The sequence below is a fragment of the Loxodonta africana genome, chromosome 24 (genome assembly GCF_030014295.1).
Source record: "Loxodonta africana isolate mLoxAfr1 chromosome 24, mLoxAfr1.hap2, whole genome shotgun sequence".
NCBI lineage: Eukaryota > Metazoa > Chordata > Mammalia > Proboscidea > Elephantidae > Loxodonta > Loxodonta africana.
The window spans coordinates 645,215-666,862 of record NC_087365.1 but is presented as its reverse complement, the minus strand read 5'-3'; the positions used below and the strand labels follow the sequence as shown (position 1 = coordinate 666,862).

The 21,648-nt window shown below is 43.9% G+C and overlaps 1 protein-coding gene across 1 annotated transcript in view; it reads left to right on the top strand.

Moving 5' to 3' along the window:
- The first annotated feature begins 1,221 nt into the window (after positions 1-1,221).
- PYGB (glycogen phosphorylase B) overlaps positions 1,222-21,648 on the top strand; it is a 112,049-nt gene continuing 91,622 nt past the window's right edge. Inside the window, exon 1 of the mRNA XM_064275681.1 lies at positions 1,222-1,500. Coding sequence (XP_064131751.1) covers positions 1,258-1,500 — 243 coding nt within the window. The 5' untranslated portion in view covers positions 1,222-1,257. The remainder of the gene's footprint in view (positions 1,501-21,648) is intronic.

Below are 21,648 nucleotides of genomic sequence, written 5' to 3'. Positions count from 1 at the left end.
AACCTCACGGGGCGTCTCAAGAACAAAGGAAAAGGCGGTGTTAATGTGGGGTTTTGCAGGGAGGGTGGAGTTCATGTGAAATTTAATTGAGGCAGTGTTTCCACTGACTCAACGTCAGGTCTGGACTGCAAGCTGACCCGGGTCCTGCTTCCTTGGGAACCACAGTGTTAGACAGATGGAGGAAGCTGCGTCCAGAAACCCCTTCTCTGAAGCTCTGCCCTGGGGTTGGAATGGGAGCCGCTTCTCCATGTCAGAGTGACTTAGCTCCCCCTGGTAGGAGTGGGTGTTTCTTTTTACCTACTGGTTTCCACCAGCAAGGTGTCTGGCAGTTTGTGCTTTTAGGTAACGAGGCTTCCAGTGAGTAAGAAAGCAGTACTCAGTCATAGAAGGGGTACTAACGACACCTTACAGCTGTCCTTGGAGAATGTGGTCTCTGGTGAACTTTGTAGCTGGCTCTACCGGGTCTGCCATCCCGGGCTGATGAACGCAGGGCACATTTCCACTTTCTCAGTATGAACTAAATATTACTTTCTCAGCTGCTATCTTCAGGTCCTCCCTACCCAACCCAGGAGACTGGGCCTGCAGGCCTTGGAGGCTGTCTTTCAAGCTCACACTCAGTTCCCCTTAATGTTAACTAGAATTCAGCCCCACCCCAGAACCCGTGGGACCCCGATTGGGGACACGCCCGCCTGAAAGCCCCCGGGGGGCAGGCTTCCCTCCCAACTGCCCTCCTGTCAGCAGGGCAAGCAGAACCGCATGCTTGGAATCCGGAATCCTGCGCCTTACTCGGATCCCAACGTCCACCGGGCTTGTCCAGGAACGGTTCGAATCCCAAGCCCTGGGCGTCTTCCCCACCACGCGCTCCTCCAGCCCGTGGCCCCGCCTCTCCTCCCGAGGCCCCGCCCCTGAGGGACCGCTCCGCCCCCTCCCTCCTCGCGGCGCAGTGCGCAGGCGCGGCCCCTGCCCGGAGCGGTGGCCACAGTCCCCTCTCCTCCCGAGGCCCCGCCCCGAAATGACAGCCCCGCCCCCTCCCTCCCGCGGCGCAGTGCGCAGGCGCGGCCCCTGCCCCGCGCAGTGGCCACAGCCCCGCCTCTCCCCCGAGGCCCCACCCCGGAGGGACAACCCCGCCCCCTCCCTCCCGCGGCGCAGTGCGCAGGCGCGGCCCCTGCCCGGAGCGGTGGCCACAGTCCCGGCGCGGAGCCGCCCGAGCGTCCAGGCTGCTGCCCCCTGCTCCTGCGGCTCCTGCCGGCCGGCGGGATGGCGAAGCCGCTGACGGACAGCGAGCGGCGGAAGCAGATCAGTGTGCGCGGCCTGGCGGGGCTAGGCGACGTGGCCGAGGTGCGGAAGAGCTTCAACCGGCACCTGCACTTCACGCTGGTCAAGGACCGCAACGTGGCCACGCCGCGCGACTACTACTTCGCGTTGGCGCACACGGTGCGCGACCACCTGGTGGGCCGTTGGATCCGCACGCAGCAGCACTACTATGAGCGCGACCCCAAGGTGAGCGGGACCCCCAGGTGAGCGCCGCCCCCAGGTGAGCGGGACCCCCAGGTGAGCGGACCCCCAGGTGAGCGGGACCCCCAGGTGAGCGGACCCCCAGGTGAGCGGGACCCCCAGGTGAGCGGGACCCCCAGGTGAGCGGACCCCCAGGTGAGCGGACCCCCAGGTGAGCGGGACCCCCAGGTGAGCGGGACCCCCAGGTGAGCGGGACCCCCAAGGTGAGCGAGACCCCCAGGTGAGCGCCACCCCAGGTGAGCCCGCCCCCGGCTCCCCAGTCCCGGGCCGCACTGGATGGTGGCCGGGGAGCAGGGCGCCTCCTTGTCAGCGCTGCCGTGGCCGTGGCGCCCCGGGCCCGGGGGGAGAGTACAGCGGCGCCCCCGGTGAGGACGCACAGGCGGTGCGCGGTGGGGTCTAGCCTGAGGGCGCGGGGCCCGGCCTCCCAGCCCGTCAGGGGCCCAGGCACCGGCCAAGAGGACGGCTCTCGGGGGCATCCCCGGCGCCCCCCCGGCGCCGCCCCGCCGCCGCCCCGCGAACTGGGACGCGAGGGAGCCACTAGTGCGCGCCCGTCGGGGTCGTGACCGGCCTGGCCCTTGGGCGCGTGCCGGGGACCCTTCCGCGAGAAGCCCTGCTCTTTGGGGTCCGCTGTTGCCCTGGAACCCCGGCGGGGTGCCCCGGACCGTCCCTCGCCGGGTGTTTGTGAGAGGGCCGCAGAGTCTCGTCCTCCCCGCTGCTCCGCCGCCCAGCCCCACCTTTTGTTTTTCTGCAGCGAAGAGAAGGGAAGGAGGTTGGAACCAGGCCTGGGCAGCCGTTAGTGTTGAAAGGGGCTCAGTAATCTGAAGGGAATTGTAGGCTTTTTTTGGGCTAGGCTTGATTAGGAGAAAATCATTTAAGGTGCGTGCTAAAGCGGGCGTGGTCAGAAGCTCTGAGAAGGGTCCCTCAGAGAAAAACGAGGCTTTGTCGTTGAGGTTCCCACACCTTCCTCCGAAGGTCGCTGCTTGGTTAAAGTTCACGGAGATTAAGTAAATGTTACTTATTTTGAATTTTGCAGAATAGAAAAATACAAAATACGTTAAAGAAAATTCAGTGATAGCCCCCATTTCTTGTAACCATGTTAAAATATAGGTGAATGTTTTTTAAAGATCTTTTTCTCTGGTTAAGCCCTTGAGAGTTAACCGAAAGGTCACTGGTTTTAACCCACCAGCGGCTCCTCGGGAGAGAAGACCTGGTGATCTGCTCCAGTGAAAGATTGCAACCTAGGAAACCCAGTGGAGCGGTTCTGCTCTGTCCTACAGGGTCTCCAGGAGTCTGAATCCACTGGAGGACACAGAACAACAACAAATATATATACACATTTAAAAAAAGAGAAGATATTATAGATGCAATTTTGTGTCTTTCCTGATTGATTAATAAAAGATTGCAAGTTTTTTTGCTAAGAAATAGCTTTCCAAGTCAGTAAATAGTATGCTTCTACAATATCAGCGGTAGAGTTCAGTTTCATAGGCATATCATAGTCTCAGGCAGCCCCCTGCTGCCAGTTATTTTTGCTCTTTGCCGTGGAAAAGTGTGTCCTTTTTGTTAGGCTAGGGTGAGGGGCAGTGGTGGTTCCCTGGTGGAATTCTTGCCTTCCATGCGGGAGACCCAAGTTCCGTCCAGGCCCGTGCTCCTCATGATAACCCAGCACCTGTCTGTTGGTGGAGACAGACCCGAACAGACGTCTGCACAGCATGCAGACTAAGACTAGGCAGAAGGCCTGGTGATCTGCTTCCGACAGGCACCACGGTTGGAGCCTGTTGTGCACCGGTTGCCACACATCAGGGCCAGCTCTGTGGCAGCCGACAGCAGCAATGAGGTAGAGTGAGGAAAGAGAGGGAAAGGACATGTGCCGGCCTGAAGTCAGTTGGCAAAGATTTCGTTTACAGTATGCAACTGTTGATGGTGTTTTTGTAGGGCATTAAGATATATTTTATAATTGCTAAGAGTGAGACAGAGGGTCAGCGAAAAAGAGAAAGACCCTCAACGAGATGGATTGACACGGTGGCTTAAGCATAACAACGATTGCGAGGATGGCGCAGGACCGGGCAGTGTTTCCTTCTGTTGTACATAGGGTCACTGTGAGTCAGAACCAACCTGATGGCACCTAACAACAGCAATGACAGAAAATGTTTGGAAAAGCAATCAGTCTCACTCTTGTTGTTATGCTTGAGCCCGTTGTTGCAGCCTCTGTGTCAGCCCATCTAGTTGAGAGTCTTCCTCTTTTTCACTGACCTTCTACTTTGCCAAGCATGTCCTCCAGGGACTGATTGCTCCTGAGAACATGTCCAAAGTATGTGAGACAAAGTCTTGCCATCCTTGCTTCTAGGGAGCATTCTGGCTGTACTTCTTCCTGACAGATTTGTTCATTCTTTTGGCAGTCCATGGTATATTCATTATTCTTCACCAACGCCACAATTCAAAGACATCAATTCTTTGATCTTCCTTATTCGTTGTCTAGCTTTCATATGCATATGAGGTGATATTCTGAAACATTCTGGTGCCTTCTTATTTTTAAGATAGAGATGGTAGTAGGGATAGATTCGTCGGAATACCCACCGGGCCTCTTCATGTTTAGTATGCAAGGCAGCTTAGAAAGAAGTAGCACCAGATGGATAAAACAGGTTATTGCAATAAGGGCTTCAGACCACTGTGCCAGGGAAACCAGCCAAGAGGCAGTGGCTTCCCCCAAGTCCCTGGTATTCTTGCTAAGGAAGGACCTGCGATTGTCAACATCATTTTTATTGTCAGTGGAGCAGAGGACAAGGTTTAGCTATAACTGCACATTCAAGGGCATGTCCCTGGAGTTGGACTAGGGCACTGTTGAAAATAATCAAAACACAAAGAAATTAAAACATAAGGTTTATTCCAAGCAGTCGTTCTGTAAGCATGCTGGGAGATCATTTTGTTCCTAAAAACGAGTGGCTCGAAGTAGGCTAGTTAAAATGGTTTTTAAAAAATAAACCTTTGATGAATTAGCTCAAAGCAATAATATTTGTTTCATAATTTAATAAACAATTTATAAATTGGGGAAATGGAAGTTTCCCTATATGATTTAGAAAACGAAAAAAGAATGCTCCCGAGGACTCCAGATTTCACAGAAAAAACCAAACCCACTGCTGTTGAGTCGATTCCGGCTCATAGCGACCCTATAAGACAGAGTAGAACTGCCCCATAGAGTTTCCAAGGAGCTCCTGGCAGATTCAAACTGTCAACCTTTTGGTTAGCAGCCGTAGCGCTTAACCACTATGCCGCCAGAGTTTCCAGATTTCACAAAGCTTAAAAATTTTTTTTCTTGGTGAATACAGGTTTCCATGGTGGCCAAGTACTTAATGGTTGAGTTGATGTTAAAAAGTAGCCCCTGAAAATTTGGCTGTTTACTCATTTGTAGCTATAAGACCTCTTGAAATAAAAATTGAGAAAACTCGTGGTCGTTTTCATTAAATCAGGAGGTACCATTAACATTGTTATCAACTACCCTTTTCTAGCCAAAAAAAGACAAATTTAGAATGCTGCAGAGCAGTTTCTGGTGAAAGAAACAAGTCAATACTTTTGCAGTCCAAGTCAGACTCTTTTTGTATCCAGGGTAAGAAAAACCAGTTAAAATCAAAATAAGATGTCTGTTGTAGGGGGAAAACATCACAAAGTTTAGCAAAGAAAAAAGTTTTATTTGACATATATTCAAAAAGACGACAGTGGGAAGCGGACAAGCGTGCTGCCAGAGCTAATGTCTGCCCGAATCCAAGGAAATATTACAGAATAAGCAGGAGTGGGAAGATGGACAAGCATGCTGTCACAGCCATGTGTGCCCGAGTCCAAGGAAGGTTACAGAGCCATCAGTATATCTTAACATTACAAATGAGCAAAACCTTTGAAAGCTTCACCTTTTCACAGATTGGCTAGAAACTGTGATCCTACGTTTTGAACTGTCTTTCAGTAACACAGTTGGGAGGGTCTTCATTGGTCCAGCAAATTTCTATTCACTCAATATTAATAGAAAAAGATGAAGAGTGGAAAGTCTTTTGTGTTCTGGCTTATATGAAAAGTTCCCTAAAAGATATTTTCCAAGATTATTCTATCTTTTGTCTTTATATCTCAGGGCCCAGTTGATGTGTCCTTGTGAGCCCAGCTCCAGCTGAGCCACCATTCTCTATGCTCAAGGACAGGGAATAATGATTCCAGTATTATTTCCTAAATCGCAGTTATTATTTTTTTTTTCTTTCACAGCACCTTAGGGCTCCAGTTAGAGTGTTTGTATATTTTTAGATCCAGAAATGGGCTCACAGATTATGGAAATGACCTTTCGTGAACAGATTTAGTCCCTCTAACAAAATGGGTTTGATTGTGAATGGAGAAACCTAATTTTTTATTGTCCTATTGTGGTTTTTTTTTTTTTTTTTATTGTGGTGGCTACAGGCAAAATCTGTTCTCTTTTAAAGAAATCACACACCCTGGAGTGGAAAGCTGTTTGCCTGTTCTGAGTAGGAAAGAAGGAAGGCCATTTAAAGATGGAAAATTGGAATTTGAGTGCTTCAGCCTGGCTAATTCATGTTGAGAATAAGCTCCTCCTCCCTTTTTTTTCAGAAGTTACATGCTTGCTTGTAATGGACAGGGATAAGACCAGAGGGTCAGAGCTTCTGATGGGAGGTGGGCTCCCAATAAAAACCTCACCCCTATTAAAAATCAGTCAAAATTTATATTGAAACATAAGGTTTATTTGGAGCGGTTATTCTGTATGTATGTAGGGAGATCATTCTGGTTCCGGAAAAAATCAAATGGCTCTCTGATTGCTAGTTACGATGAAATTTATAAACCGAAGAGGGAGAATAGAAGATCAGCCATTGGCTAATCTTAACGTGGTTGATTGAACCCTGCCTCACCTCCCTTTACTGACATAAGCTGACTTCAGTTTACTTCTGGCCCGGCTGCTAATAATTTGGCCCTCTACCCACCTGCAGCCATGAGACTATTTGAGATTTAAATTAGGAGGTAATGGTTTGACTGCTGGCAGGATACGAAATTTCCGTTGCTGTGGAGCCATTTCTTTTTTTTGCAGTTTGGGTCAGACTTTTTATGGTTAATATTTGGTTTTGTGGATAAGAAAAACCAAAAACTCAAAGATTGTTATCAACATCCTCACCCCTCGATATAGCCTCACTTAAGATAGTGAATAAATTAGAGGGTTTTATTATTTTTATCATTAAAAAAAAATTATGCAACCCCTTATGATTATAGGAAGAAAAATTAGAAAACACAGATAAGCCAAAAGGAGAAGTTACTCATAATCTCACGACCTAGTAATAACACTGTAAATGCTGTGTAAACATCCTGTGTCCCAGACATTTCTTTCTATATTGATAGAAACAATTTTTTTCTTATGCAGAATGGTATCCTATTGCACCTACTGCTCGTAACTTTGTTAGCCTTTTATTCTTGGTAACAACACAAACAATAAAAGCTCCAGGTACCCAGGGGAATATGTCAAGCAGCCTGCCTGGCAAATACCAAAAAAACCAAACCCAGTGCCTATGAGTCGATTCCGACTCATAGCGACCCTATAGGACAGAGTAGAACTGCCCCATAGAGTTTGCAAGGAGCGCCTGGCGGATTTGAACTGCCGACCCTTTGGTTAGCAGCCGTAGCACCTAACCACTACGCCACCAGCGTTTCCGCCTGGCAAATAGCAAGTCTCAAAATCTGGCTAAAAACAATCTGCATTTGGCAGGAGGCAGCACTTGGTCCTAAAGACTGTTGTAGAGAACAGACTTTTCAGCTCTGATGAAGTAAAATCAAAGAGATTTTTTGAAGCCAAATATTAATTTGAATGGAAGATAGCAAAACCTCAGGGTCTGAAGCTCGAGAATCTCAAGGGAGAGGGGTGTGTAGTGTAATAAAAATTGCAGTATTCTGATTGGTTTACAGTAAGGAAGGTCAGTCAAAGGCAGGACAAAGGGAAGTGTACTTTTTAACATTATTGTCCTCGTTGTTAGGTGCCACTGAGTTAGTTCCAACTTGTAGCGACACTCTGCACAACAGAAGGAAACACTGCACAGTCCTGCGCCATCCTCACAATTGTTGCTATGCTTGAACCCGTTCTTGTAGCCACTGTATCAATCCATCTTGAGGGGTCTCCGTTTTCGCTGATCCTCTACTTTACCAAGCATGATGTCTAATTTACCAGCATGATGTCCTTCTCTAGGGGCTGATCCCTCCTGATAACAAGTCCCACATATGCGAGACATAGTATTACCATCCTTGCTTCTAAGGAGCATTCTGGTTGTACTTCTTCCAAGACAGATTTGTTTGTTTCTTTTGTTAGTCCATGGTATGTATTTTCAATGTTCTTTGCCAACACCATGATTCAAAAGCGTCAGTGCTTCTTCTGTCTTCCTTATTCATCAGCCGGCATTCGCACGCATATGAGGTGATTGAAAACACCATGGCTTGGGTCATACGCACCTTAGTCCTCAAGGTGACATCCTTGCTTTTTAGCTCTTTAAAGAGATCTTTTGCAGCCAGTATGCTCAATTCAGTGTGTCTTTTGATTTCTTGACTGCTGTTTCCATGGGTGTTGATGGTGGATCCAAGTAAAATGAAATCCTTGACAACCTCAGTCTCCTCTCCGTTTATCATGATGTTGCTTATTGGTCCAGTTGTGAGGATTTTTGTTACAGCTGAAATACATCGATTGGCTAAAAGACATAATTGCAAGACGTGGGGTCACAGAGAGGGTTTCATGGCAGTTACAAAGTAATGACACGGTGGATATTTTCAAGAGTGAGTTGTTAAAAATTACCTTGCCCAGAGTGTCAGATCTCTGGAGGACACTGGGAACAGAGTTGCCATGTTGTATTCACAGTCTTTAGCCTGACCACAAAGAAACTCAATTCATTAATAATAATAGGGTTGGTTCCTAGACAGCAGAGTTGGAATCTAGGTGAAAGGTTACACTGAGCTCTTGGCTTTAGCTCAGCCATTTTACAGATAGGTCAGATGTCTCTTTTTGATTTTACATCCCTTACCATTCCCTCCTTTTGATCAAGGATTTTGAAGAACACCCTTCTATCAACTTATGGATATATTCCCTTCTGTCTTGGTCTGTCGATATGCTGCTTCCAGGTGGCGGCCTAGCCTTTATAAGTTACTTTTCATGTTAAGCCCTTTTTCTCCATAGTCAGGGAACACCAGTACTTTGATTGCCAGACAGCTCTGGTAAGTCCAGCATGTTATTGCTGGGCAGCTGTCTTCAGTGACCTTGGTATGTGGAATGGATAGGGTAAGGCCACATTGGAAGTGCAACCTGACCTAGTTTCGTATGGCTAATCTAAGTCATGAGGCTTTTCTAGTTTTGGGTTTTTTAATGCATTGTTGACATACAGAATTCTCTGAGCATGAGATGAAGTGGGGTTTCTAGTTCCTATAATGGATGCTCATAACACATTTTATATTTCCAATAATAAGGATTATGATATTTACTGTAATTAACCTGGTTTGCAACAAAGACTGTAACCAAGAACTACACTATTATTTAGTCAAGTGAAGGTATCAAAAAAAGGATGGTAAAGTCATAGGGGGTATAGAATGTGACCAAACAGTCTTTTGATGAATCATCTTAAGGTTTTTCTCTACTTCTGTAATATTTATCCAAGAGCAACGTGAGGTGTTGGCAGTGGCACATACTCTACCCTGCTGTGCTAGTATGGAATCTAAAGCTATTTGATTATCAAGCACCACTTTACCTAGTGAATTAAGGGATCGCTGTTGTGCTCCCATTCCATCTGCAACATCATCAGCTGTTTGAGCCATGGTATCCAACAGGTTATGAATGGACAGCTCTAACTGTATTGTGCCAAACCAAGAAATGGTTGCTCACAAAAAGGACCAGCCCCATCCGGGGTAGTCAGCAATAGGATTGCTGGTAAATATTAAGCTACCCGGGGCTAGAAAAATCAATTTTAAATCACTGGTCCAATGCAGACTTTCATTATGGGTGTAAGTATCTAGAGGAACTCCCAAGGTGCCCAACGTACTTTGACACTTCATTCTTCAACCATCCAAGCAGGATGTAGCCCGTGCCTAAGGAAAAATCTTTAGGTTAGAGATCATCTGTAGTACTGTAATTTGAACTCCACAAAGAACTCAGTAACCATAGGGAGCACACAGGGCTTGTTTAAAGTCTGAGAACTAGGGATAAAGTTGCATTTACCAGCCAAGTTTCTACGTTGGCATTATCAGAGATTGAAAATTTCTGAAAATTTAATTCCCACTGGCTGTGTTTGAAAACACAGGTTATTGTAATGTGTAATAGCTGCATTCAGTGTCTTAAAGCAATTATCATGACAACTAGAATATAATCAAGCTTCTTCAGGATAATGTCCAACAAAGGGGTATTGCCCAGTATAATCTCGGTTTGTACATTTCACATTTGGATTCACCGTGTTAGCTGCAGCATAATCATATGGAATACTTTGGACCTAGTTAAAACATGAAACTGCAGGAGAGGCATTAACTTCAGTTGCCAGAGCTTGACTCTGATAGCTCATTTTAAATTAACCCTGTAATTAATGTTTGGTGGTTGTATTAGATGATAATTCTGTATTGGGGAAGCCAGTGGTCAGTACTGTCTTATACGGGCTGGGGAGAGGAGTGGCAAATCCAGCATTCAGTTCAGTTACAAGCATTTGCCACAGATTGGGCCAGCTTAACAAAAGCATTCTCTTGCTAAGCAATAGAAAAAGGAGACAATAATGGGATTAAAACAATAATGGGGATCACGATTAAAACACAAAGATCAAAAAATATCATGAATATCCAGAAATATTGAGCACACCTGTAATTACTAGACTAAGTTCAGCTATTTCCAGGAGTTGCATGAACATTTACCAAAAAACAATCTTTAAGTGTATATAGCGAATACAAAATGGCTAAAGATAGAAGTGTGGGTAATAGCGTAGCACAAAGTCTAAATGCTTCAGCCACTTGTATAATCTTCTGCCATAGTCCTGGATAAGCTGTTCACTCTCGTTGTCATCTGTTCCTTTTCCAGAACCCTGTTTAGACTTTAGTTTAAGTCCTTCAGTTGGCTGAACGAGTAAGGTCCACGTGAGCTTTCTTCAGCTGGGACGGTGGATCTAAGTTTTAATCCACTGTAATTTAGCAGCACTGGGGTTTGTTAAAAGGACTAAGTAGAGTCCCTTTCACTTAGGTTAAAGAGAATCCTTTAGCTGCTGTCTTTTCCAATGGATTTAATCCTCAGGCACAACATCAGGTGCCCTAACCTGTTTCAGAGTTGGATTATCAAAAGCTTCTTTTATCATAGAGGCTTTTTCTTTTGTTTAGTGAAGCAAAGGCTGATGGTATTTCAGCAAACTAATCTGAAGGAGATTAGAATCCATACAGGCTGAACCACACAGCAGATTCATTGGCTTCCTGGTAACAATTTCAAAAGGGGTCAATTTATGGGGTCTGAAGGGAGTACCTTTTAAGTTTAACAAAACAAAAGTGAGAACTTGGTCCCAGGATAGGCCAAAAGAGGCTAGTTTTGCTAATTGAATTTCAGTGATACCTGTCATGAATTGAATTGTGTCCCCCGGAATATCTGTCAACTTGGCTGGGTCACAATTCCCAGTATTGTATGATTGTCTGCCATCTTGTCATCTTATGTTATTTCTCTGTGTGTTGTAAATCCTATCACTATGATGTAATGAGATGGTTCAGTGGCAGTTAAATTGATGAGATCTACAAGATTAGATAATGTCTTAAGCTAATCTCTTTTGAAATATAAAAGAGAGACGCAAGCAGAGAGACTTGGGGACCTCATACCACCAAGAAAGTAGTTCCAGGAGCAGAGGTTCCTGTGCTGAGATCCTCCCAGACCAAGGGAAGACTGATGCATCACAGGGATCTTTCTCCAGAGCCAAAGAGAGAGAACGCCTTCCCCTGGAGCTGACACCCTGAATTTGGACTTCTAGCCTCCGGGGCTGTGAGAGCATAAACATCTCTTTGTTAAAGCCACCCACTTGTGGTATTTCTGTTATAGCAGTACTAGATGACTAAGACAGAATTTGGTACCAGGAGTGGGGTGCCATCCTAACAGATACCTGAAGTGTGGAAGCTGTTTTGAAACAGAATGGATAGAGGACCGGCAGCATCAGAGATAAAAGGAAAGGGAAGCTAGGAAAGAGTGAGAACCTTATGCCACCAAGAAAGCAGTGCCAGGAGCAGAGCGCATCCTTTGGACCAGCACTAGATAACCAAGGCAATACCATTAATTCTTTCTAACAGTCCTGAAGACTGAGGATGATAAGGACAATGAAGCCTTTGAAAAATTGGAAAAATTGATCAAATTTCCTTAATGATTTGACCAGTAAAGTGAGTACCTTGATCACTGCAAAGAGTCTTAGGTGACCCTTAGGTTGTGATAATTTCTAGAAGTTTTTTGGCCACAAAGCTGGCAGTTGTGTGCTTACTGGGGGAAAGCCTCAAACCAATATGAAAATTGGGGGCAGCCAAAAGATCCTCATAAGAGGTTATTCTGCTGACTGAGAGGTGTTCAGTTAGAGGAGAATTTGAAATAACTGATCCCATAACAAGAACATATAGCCATGGGAAGGATGCATCTGGGCAAAGTCAATTTGCCATTCAAGCATAGAGACGACAAAGGATATCTACCTGGAGTGGGGTGGTAAGGTTTGCCTGGGATAAATTGAGAATAGGTATAGTATTGTCTTGCTGTTCGGTCTGCTACTTCCCAGTAGTGTTCTCAGTAATGTTTGTTTGCTAATTCCACTAATTTATCTCGGCCTACATGGTTATGAATATCTAGAACCAATGGAAGGTGTAAGGATTTAGGCATAACCAACTTGCAGTTGTGGGGAAGTCCGTCCCAATAATCTGTGCCCCAATTTGATTGACAGTGCTCTTGTTTCCACATCCACTTTTTGCTTTTTGGAGCCATAATCTGGTGGCTTCTGAGACAATACCAGATAGTTCCTGTAGGGGTAATTTCTTCAACTAACAGGAACTGCTGACTCACATGGTGAACAGGCCTTACAGGGACTTTCTGCCACAGGAGCTTGGATTAAGGGACCGGAAAACCAAACTCATTGCCATCTAGTTGATTCTGACTCATAGCAACCCTATAGGACAGAGTAGAACTGGTCCACACAGTTTCCAAGGAGCACCTGGTAGATTCAAACAGCTGACCTTTTGGCTAGCAGCCATAGCACTAAACTAATACACTACTACCAGGGTTTCCTGGATTAAGGGAGGAAAGTCTAATATTGGAGTTTGGGGAGGATTCTCAAAATCATAGTGAAGCACATAAACTATGGCTACTGAGCAGGTTGCCCAAAAATGGTGATTCAAACTATGGATCATGTCATTGATTTCAGTAGGCCCATAAATGGTCAGTAAGGCCTTAAACACAGGCACATACAAGCAGCTTGGAAGGACTAGCCTCTGATTTGGTCTTGTCCACAGACCACTAATAGGGTCTTGAGTACAGCTGGATTGAATCCAGGAGATGACTTCCTCATCTGGGGCCAACTTTAAATAGGTGGCTAGAAAAAAAAAACCAAACCCAGTCCCGTTGAGTTGATTCCGACTCATTGCGACCCCATAGGACAGAGTAGAACTGCCCCATAGAGTTTCCAAGGAGCGCCTGGTGGATTCGAACTGCTGACCCTTTGGTTAGCAGCCGTAGCACTTAACCACTACGCCTCCAGGGTTTCCAAATGGGTGGCTAAGGAGGCCTTAATTACTTGAGGATCAGAATCTTGGTCAAAGTATTCCATCATTTCCTCCTTTGGGGCCTGTTTGGGGGATTTGACTTAAAATAAGATCCATCAACAAAAAGAACTAGAGAGGGATTAGGGAGAGGGATTTCTTGCAAGTTTTGCCTGAGAGTTAACAGCTGGTCTGTTAAATCAAGACAATTGTGGGAAATAGTATCATTATCTTCTAGAAGAGGCAACAGAATTGCAAGGTTCAAGGAGTTAACTGTAACCAGACATTGGGGGTAGCGAAAAGGTCCTCATCAGAGGTTATTCTGCTGACTGAGAGGCGTTCAGTTAGAGCGGAATTTAAAATAACTGATCCTGCATGGCGGGACATAAACATCCACAAAGTTTCCAAGCTCTATGTCTGACATAGCTTCTACTAATACAGCTGTTCCCACAGCTGCTCTAAGGCAAGGAGGATATCCACAAGCGACCAGGTCTAAGTGTAGGCTATAGTAACCGACAGGTGGCTCCTGACCCCCGTGGTTTTGAGTAAGAGCCCCCAAGGAATTCCCAACTATCTCTAGGACATATAACGAAAAGTCTAAATTATAATTAGGAAAGCCCAAAGCTGGGGTAGTGAGTAGGGACTCCTTTAACTTAGAGAAAGCTTGGATACCTTCTTTGATAATTGAAATGGGTTAGGTGCAGGCCCCTTTAAAAACTGGTATAAGGGTTGGGCTGTTAATGAAAAATTAGGAATTCATGTGTGACAGCAACGGCAGAGACCCAAAAATCCCCTTAATTGCTTGCCATGGGGCTAGGGAAGGCCATAATGGTATCCTTTCTCTTGGGGTCTATGGAATACCTTTAGTTGATATTACATGTCCCAAATATTTCATAGATGTTAAAGCCAACACTAATTTTTCCCTAGATGCTTTATGCTTCCTAGTGGCCAAACATTGTCAAAGTAAAACAGTATCTTCTATGCAGGCTTGCAGTGAATTTGAAAAGAACAAAAGGCCACCTACATACTGTAATAGGGTAGATCCCTTTGCAAATTGCAGGGGCTGCAAAGCAGTTCACAAAGCCTGAGAAAAATAGGAAATCCCTGGGGCATGACACTGCAGGTATATTGTTGATTATCCCAAGTAACTGTGAACAACAAATATTGACTGGAGCACTGGAAAACTAGAAAAAGGCACTGCATAAAGCTATTGTTGTAAAATGAATTGCATCTGGGAGTACATTACACAAAAGCAGATGAGCCACAACCAACCAACTTGACCTCATAGACATATACAGAACACTCCACCCAAAAGCAACCAACGATATTTTCTGTTCTAGTGCACATGGAACATTCTCTAGAATAGACCACATATTACGTCCTAAAGCAAGCCTTAGCAGAATCCAAAACACTGAAATATTACAAAGCATCTTCTCTGACCAGAATGCCATAAAAGTGGAAATCGATAACAGGAAAAGCAGGGAAAAGAAATCAAACACTTGGAAACTGAACAGTACCCTACTCAAAAAAGACTGGATTATAGAAGACATTGAGGATGGAATAAAGAAATTCAGAGAATCCAATGAGAATGAAAACACTTCCTATCAGAACCTTTGGGACACAGCAAAAGTGGTGCTCAGAGGCCAATTTATATTGATAAATGCACACATCCAAAAAGAAGAAAGGGCCAAAATCAAAGAATTATCCCTACAACTTGAACAAATAGAAAGAGAGCAGCAAAAGAAACCCACAGGCACTAGAAGAAAACAAGTAATAAAAATTAGAACTGAACTAAATGAAATAGAAAACAGAAAAACAATTGAAACAATTAACAAGACCAAAAGCTGTTTTTTTGAAAAACTCAACAAAATTGATAAACCACTGGCCAAACTGAAAAAAGAAAAACAGGAGAGGAAGCAAATAACCTGAATAAGAAACGAGAGGGGTGATATTACAACAGACCCAACTGAAATTAAAAGAATCATATCAGATTACTATGAAAAACTATACTCAAACAAATTGGAAAACCTAGAAGAAATGGATGAATTCCTAGAAACACACTACCTACCTAAACTAACACAAACAGAGGTAGAACAATTAAATAAACCCATAACAAAAGAAGAGATTGAAAAGGTAATCAAAAACTCCCAACAACAACAAAAAAAGTCCTGGTCCGGACAGCTTCACTGCAGAGTTCTACCAAACTTTGAGAGAAGAGTTAACACCACTACTACTAAAGGTATTTCAGAGCATAGGAAAGGACAGAATACTACCAAACTCATTCTATGAAGCCACCATATCCCTGATACCAAAACCAGGTAAAGACACCACAAGAAAAGAAAATTATAGACCCATATTCCTCATGACTGTAGGTGCAAAAATCCTCAACAAAATTCTAGCCAATAGACTTGAACAACATATCAAAAAAATAATTCACCATGACCAAGTGGGATTCATACCAGGTATGCAGGGATGGTTCAACATTAGAAAAACAATGTAATCCACCACATAAATAAAACAAAAGAGAAGAATCACATGATTTTATCAATTGATGCAGAAAAGGCATTTGACAAAGTTCAACACTCATTCATGATAAAAACTCTCAGCAAAATAGGAATAGAAGGAAAATTTCTGAACATAATAAAGGGCATTTATACAAAGCCAACAGCCAACATCACCCTAAATGGAGAGAGCCTGAAAACATTCCCACTGAGATCGGGAACCAGACAAGGATGCCTTTTATCACCGCTCTTATTCAACATTGTGTTGGAAGTCCTAGCCAGAGCAATTAGGCTAGATAAAGAAATAAAGGGCATCCAGATTGGCAAGGAAGAAGTCAAAGTATCTCTATTTGCAGATGACATGATCTTATACACAGAAAACCCTAAGGAATCCTCAAGAAAACTACTGAAACTAGTGGAAGAGTTCAGCAGAGTATCAGGATACAAGATAAACATACAAAAATCATTTGGATTCCTCTACACCAACAAAAAGAACATCGAAGAGGAAATCACCAAATCAATGCCATTTACAGTAGCCCCAAGAAGATAAAATACTTAGGAATAAATCTTACCAGAGAAGTAAAAGACTTATACGAAGAAAACTACAGTACACTTCTGCAAGAAACCAAAAGAGACTTACATAAGTGGAAGAACATACCTTGCTCGTGGATAGGAAGACTTAACATTATAAAAATGTCTATTCTACCAAAAGCGATCTATGCATTTAATGCAATTCCAATCCAAATCCCAAGGACATTCTTTAATGAGATGGAGAAACAAATCACCAACTTCATATGGAAGGGAAAGAGGCCCTGGATAAATAAGGCATTACTGAAAAGGAAGAACAAAGTGGGAGGCCTTACTCTACCTGATTTTAGAACCTATTATACCACCACAGTAGTCAAAACAGCCTGGTACTGGTACAACAACAGATACATGGACCAATGGAACAGAATTGAGAATCCAGACATAAATCCATCCACATATGAGCAGTTGATATTTGACAAAGGCCCCAAAACAGTTAAATGGGGAAAAGACAGTCTTTTTAACAAATGGTGCTGGCATAACTGGATATCCATCTGCAAAAAAATGAAACAAGACCCATACCTCACTCCATATACAAAAACCAACTCCAAATGGATCAAAGACCTAAATATAAAATCGAAAACGGTAAAGATCATGTTAGGGACAATGTTAGGAGCTCTAATACAAGGCATAAACAGTATACAAAACATTATAAAGAATGTAGAAGAAAACCTAACTGCGAGCCCCTAAAAATCAAACACTTATGTTCATCCAAAGACTTCACCAAAAGAGTAAAAAGATTACCCACAGACTGGGAAAAAGTTTTTAGCTATGATATTTCTGATCAGCGCCTGATCTCTAAAATCTACATAATACTGCAAAAACTCAACTGCAAAAAGACAAATAACCCAATTAAAAAATGGGCAAACGATATGAATAGACACTTCACTAAAGAAGACATTCAGGTAGCTAACAGATACATGAGGAAATGTTCATGATCATTAGCCATTAGAGAAATGCAGATCAAAACTACAGTGAGATCTCATCTCACTCCAACAAGGCTGGCATTAATCCAAAATACATAAAATAATAAATGTTGGAGAGGCTGTGGAGAGATTGGAACACTTATACACTGCTGGTGGGAATGTGAAACGGTAGAACCACTTTGGAAATCGGTTTGGCGCGTCCTTAAAAAGCTAGAAATATAACTACCGTACAATCCAGCAATCGCAGTCCTTGAAATACATCCTAGAGAAATAAGAGCCTTTACACAAACAGATATATGCACACCCATGTTCACAGCAGCACTGTTTACAACAGCAGAAAGATGGAGGCAACCAAGGTGCCCATCAACGGATGAGTGGATAAATAAATTATGGTATATTCACACAATGGAATACTATGCATCGATAAAGAACAGTGTGGAATCTGTGAAACATTTCATAACCTGGAGGAACCTGGAAGGCATCATGCTGAGTGAAATTAGTCAGTTGCAAAAGGACTAATATTGTATAAGACCACTATTATAAGAACTTGAGAAATAGTTTAATCTGAGAAGAAGACATTCCTTCGTGGTTACGAGAGGGGGGAGGGAGGGAGGATGGGAGAGGGGCATTCACTAATTAGATAGTAGGTAAGAACTACTTTAGGTGAAGGGAAAGACAGCACACAATTCAGGGGAGGTCAGCACAACTGGACTAAACCAAAAGCAAAGAAGTTTCCTGAATAAACTGAATGCTTTGAAGGCCAGCGTAGCGGGGTCAGGGATCTGGGGACCATGGTTTCAGGGGACATCTAAGTCAATTGGCATAATAAAATCTATTGAGAAAACATTCTGCATCCCACTTTGAAGAGTGGCGTCTGGGGTCTTAAAGACTAGCAAGCAGCCATCTAAGATGCATCAATTGGTCTCAACCCACCTGGATCAAAGGAGAGTGAAGAAAAAAAGGACACAAGGCGATTATGAGCCCAAGAGACAGAGAGGGCCACATGAACCAGAGACTACATCATCTTGAGATGAGAAGAACTAGATGGTGCCTGGCTACAACCGATGACTACCCTGACAGGGAACACAACAGAGAACCCCAGAGGGAGCAGGAGAGCAGTGGGATGCAGACCCCAAATTCTCATATGACCAGACTTAATGGTCTGACTGAGACTGGAAGGACCTCGGTGCTCATGGCCCCCAGACCTGCTCTCGGCCCAGGACAGGAACCATTCCCGAAGCCAACTCTTCAGACATGGATTGGACTGGACAATGGGTTGGAGAGGGATGCTGGTGAGGAGTGAGCTTCTTGGATCAGGTGGACACTTGAGACTATGTTGGCGTCTCCTCCCTGGACGGGGGGATGAGAGGGTGGAGGGGTTAGAAGCTGGTGAAATGGACACGAAAGGAGAGAGTGGAGAGAGAGAGCAGGCTGCCTCATTAGGAGGAGAGTAATTGGGAGTATGTAGCAAGGTATATATGGGTTTTTGTGTGAGAGACTGACTTGATTTGTAAACTTTCACTTAAAGCACAATAAAAAGTATTAAAAAATAAAGTATTAAAAAAGGGGGGAAAAAAGCAGATGAAGATTAGGCACCGTAGGGAATCTCGAGATAACAGTATGGTTAAGTGTCCGCAAACTCCCAACCATGGACGTTGTGTTTTTTTTACTGGAAATAGGAGTGTTGCATGGGCCAGTACAAACAAGTACAGGGAATAATGAGTTCTTTGGTCAGGACATCTTGAATTCTGGGGGCCAATCCATCTCTGGCCTCCCATTTTAATAAGTACTCAGGGACCTTGGGTCAAAGTTCAGACGCATCAGCCTGAACTTTAGTAGGTTCTGTTGATGGAACCCAACCACTGTCCATGGATGAGTTCGCCCATAAACTCTCTGGTACATAGAAGGATGATCTCAAGTGCCATACCTCCTTGGAATTTAGAAACCTGTAAAGGAAAGATAGGTGCCAGAAGGTGGCATAAGACCTCCTCAGAGTCTGTTTAAAAAGATCACGTAGGTCTGAGATAATATCTCCTTGATCAGAAAATTTGATCTGACAATTCCATTTTGATAAAAAGTCTTTTCCTAATAAATTGACAGGAGTTTGTGAACTCAATAAAAAGGAATGCATACCGTCAATCAGTTCCAAAGAAGCAGCTACTGATTGCGAAAGGGTTAGTTTGTTCTTGATTTGAAACCCCCACAACCTTAAAGGTGTTTTACTCCGGGGTAGAGTCTTTTGCAAACCTGTGGGGTTATTGGTAGACAGAGTGGCCCTGTGTCAATTAAAAATTACACAGTTTCCCATTATTTTGAACACTTATTTTCTCCTCCGAATTTAGAGCCACTACTAAGATTCCCTGAGCCCCTTTATTCAGGCTTGGGTGGGGCTAATGGCAAAACACCAAGTTTGTTTTTTAATTTAAGACAATCCTTCTTAAAATATCCAGGGTTATTACAATAATAACAAATCCTAGATCAGCTGGACTGGGCATTAAGTTCTGGCAGGATTTTAAATTCTTCGCTAAATTTCTCAGGATCTTTGCACCGGTTGGGGAATTCTTTAACAGTAGTGCTTACAGACTGGGGGCAAAGATAGTCTCAGGCTGTCCTCCAGTTTTGGGGTATTTCACCTTAAAGGGCATCTCAACTATGGGCTCAGCTCCACTCAGATTTGGCCCCTTTCTTCTTGACCCCCTCTTTAGGGTGGTAATGATAAGGAAGTTCTGATAAGGCATTGCCAGAAGGGAGAAGTAGAGAGGAGTATAAAGGAGTAGTTACCAGAGAATGAGGTGAAACAGGGTTAGCAGGAGGAGAAATTTCAGCCAATAAGGAACCAGACACAAAACTTCAGCTTTGCAATTCCTTAATAAGATTTTCTTACCTTGTTACAGCATCTTGCAGTGAGGCAGATCTATGGCCTCCCACTGGTTATGATTAACGTCCAGTGCTTAAGAGCTTGGCTGCTAAGGAAAATGTTGGCAGTTAGAATCCACCAGCTGTTCCATGGAAGCCCTGTGGGGGCAGTTCTGCTGTGTTCTGTAGGGTCACTATGAGTCAGAATCTACTTGATGGCAATGGGTTTGGTTTTTTAGTTTTTATCCTCTAATTTACTGCACAGGAAATTTAATTTAGTGAGCTCAAAACTACCCCAACATGGCCATCGATCATCAAAATTTTCCTTGGTAGGTGTACATCACCATTCAAGGTACTGAACCGTATTGGGAGAATGGTTCCTGACGATATAGAAAACAAGGATTTCAGAAGGGAATCTGTTATGGTCCTTAGGGGCGACATTCCCTGCCTTACCAGGCACCAGCGCGTGCCAACAAGGTCTGCTGAGCCAAAATGCACCAGAAAAAGGTTTGAGTGGAGAGTTATACTCTTTGTCCACTAGATGGCGGACTTGTCATGCTCCAAACTTCTACCTAAAATGTCTAAACCAGGAACAGAAACCAGAAACAAAAGACCAAAAAAAAAAGCTCAAGAGGTACACTGAAACTTTAGTACTTCAGGGTTTGATAAAAACCTGTCAGGGGCTGTGCCCTGGGATCTTACAGCTTGTGAGACTCAAAAATGCCTCAGTAAACAGCTTTTTTTTAAAACAACAGTTCAAACTGCAGATTCGCAAACAGAAAGCAAAAGAAAGATGAATGTGAGCACCGTACTTGTAACACTCAAACCGCACCTGAAACACAAACCTCCAACAAGCTTCCTTGGACTAGAAGGTAAAGGTGGAAACAGACCTCTAACAAGCTTGTTTAGCCATGAATGAAAAAAAAAGTAGAGAAAAGCTTTAATGAATCCCAATAGAGAATAGAGCCGCACCAAGATGCATGGGGCTCGAGTCTTAAAGAGCCGTGCCAAAATGCTCAGGGCTTGTTTTTCAGGAGCACTTACTTCTGGACAGTTCCCAAAGAGTCCACAAAAGCAGGAGGGAACAAAGGGGCCCTTTGTTGGTGCCTGACTTTGCCAGGGGAAGATGACTCTGGAATCCTGCTGTTTATGCCAAACGTTGTATAGAATGGGTTCTTTCCAACTCTGTTGAAGTAAAATCAAAGAGATTTATCGAAGACAAATTTTCATTCAGCTGGGAGGTAGCAAAACCTCAGGGTCTGAAGCTGATGAATCTCAGGGTGGGGGGTGGTGAGTCAGGTAGTTGTGCTGAAAGGGGAAATAAAAAATTACAACATTCTTTGGTTTATAGTAATGAAGATGAGTAAAAGGCGGGACAAAGAGAGGAGTAATTTTTAACAACTGGTTACATTAATACAGCCCGAATACACTGATTAGCTCAAAGACACAATTGCAAGACACATAAGGTCACAGAAAGGGTTTCATGACAGTTACAAAGGAATGACATGATGATGTTTTCAGGG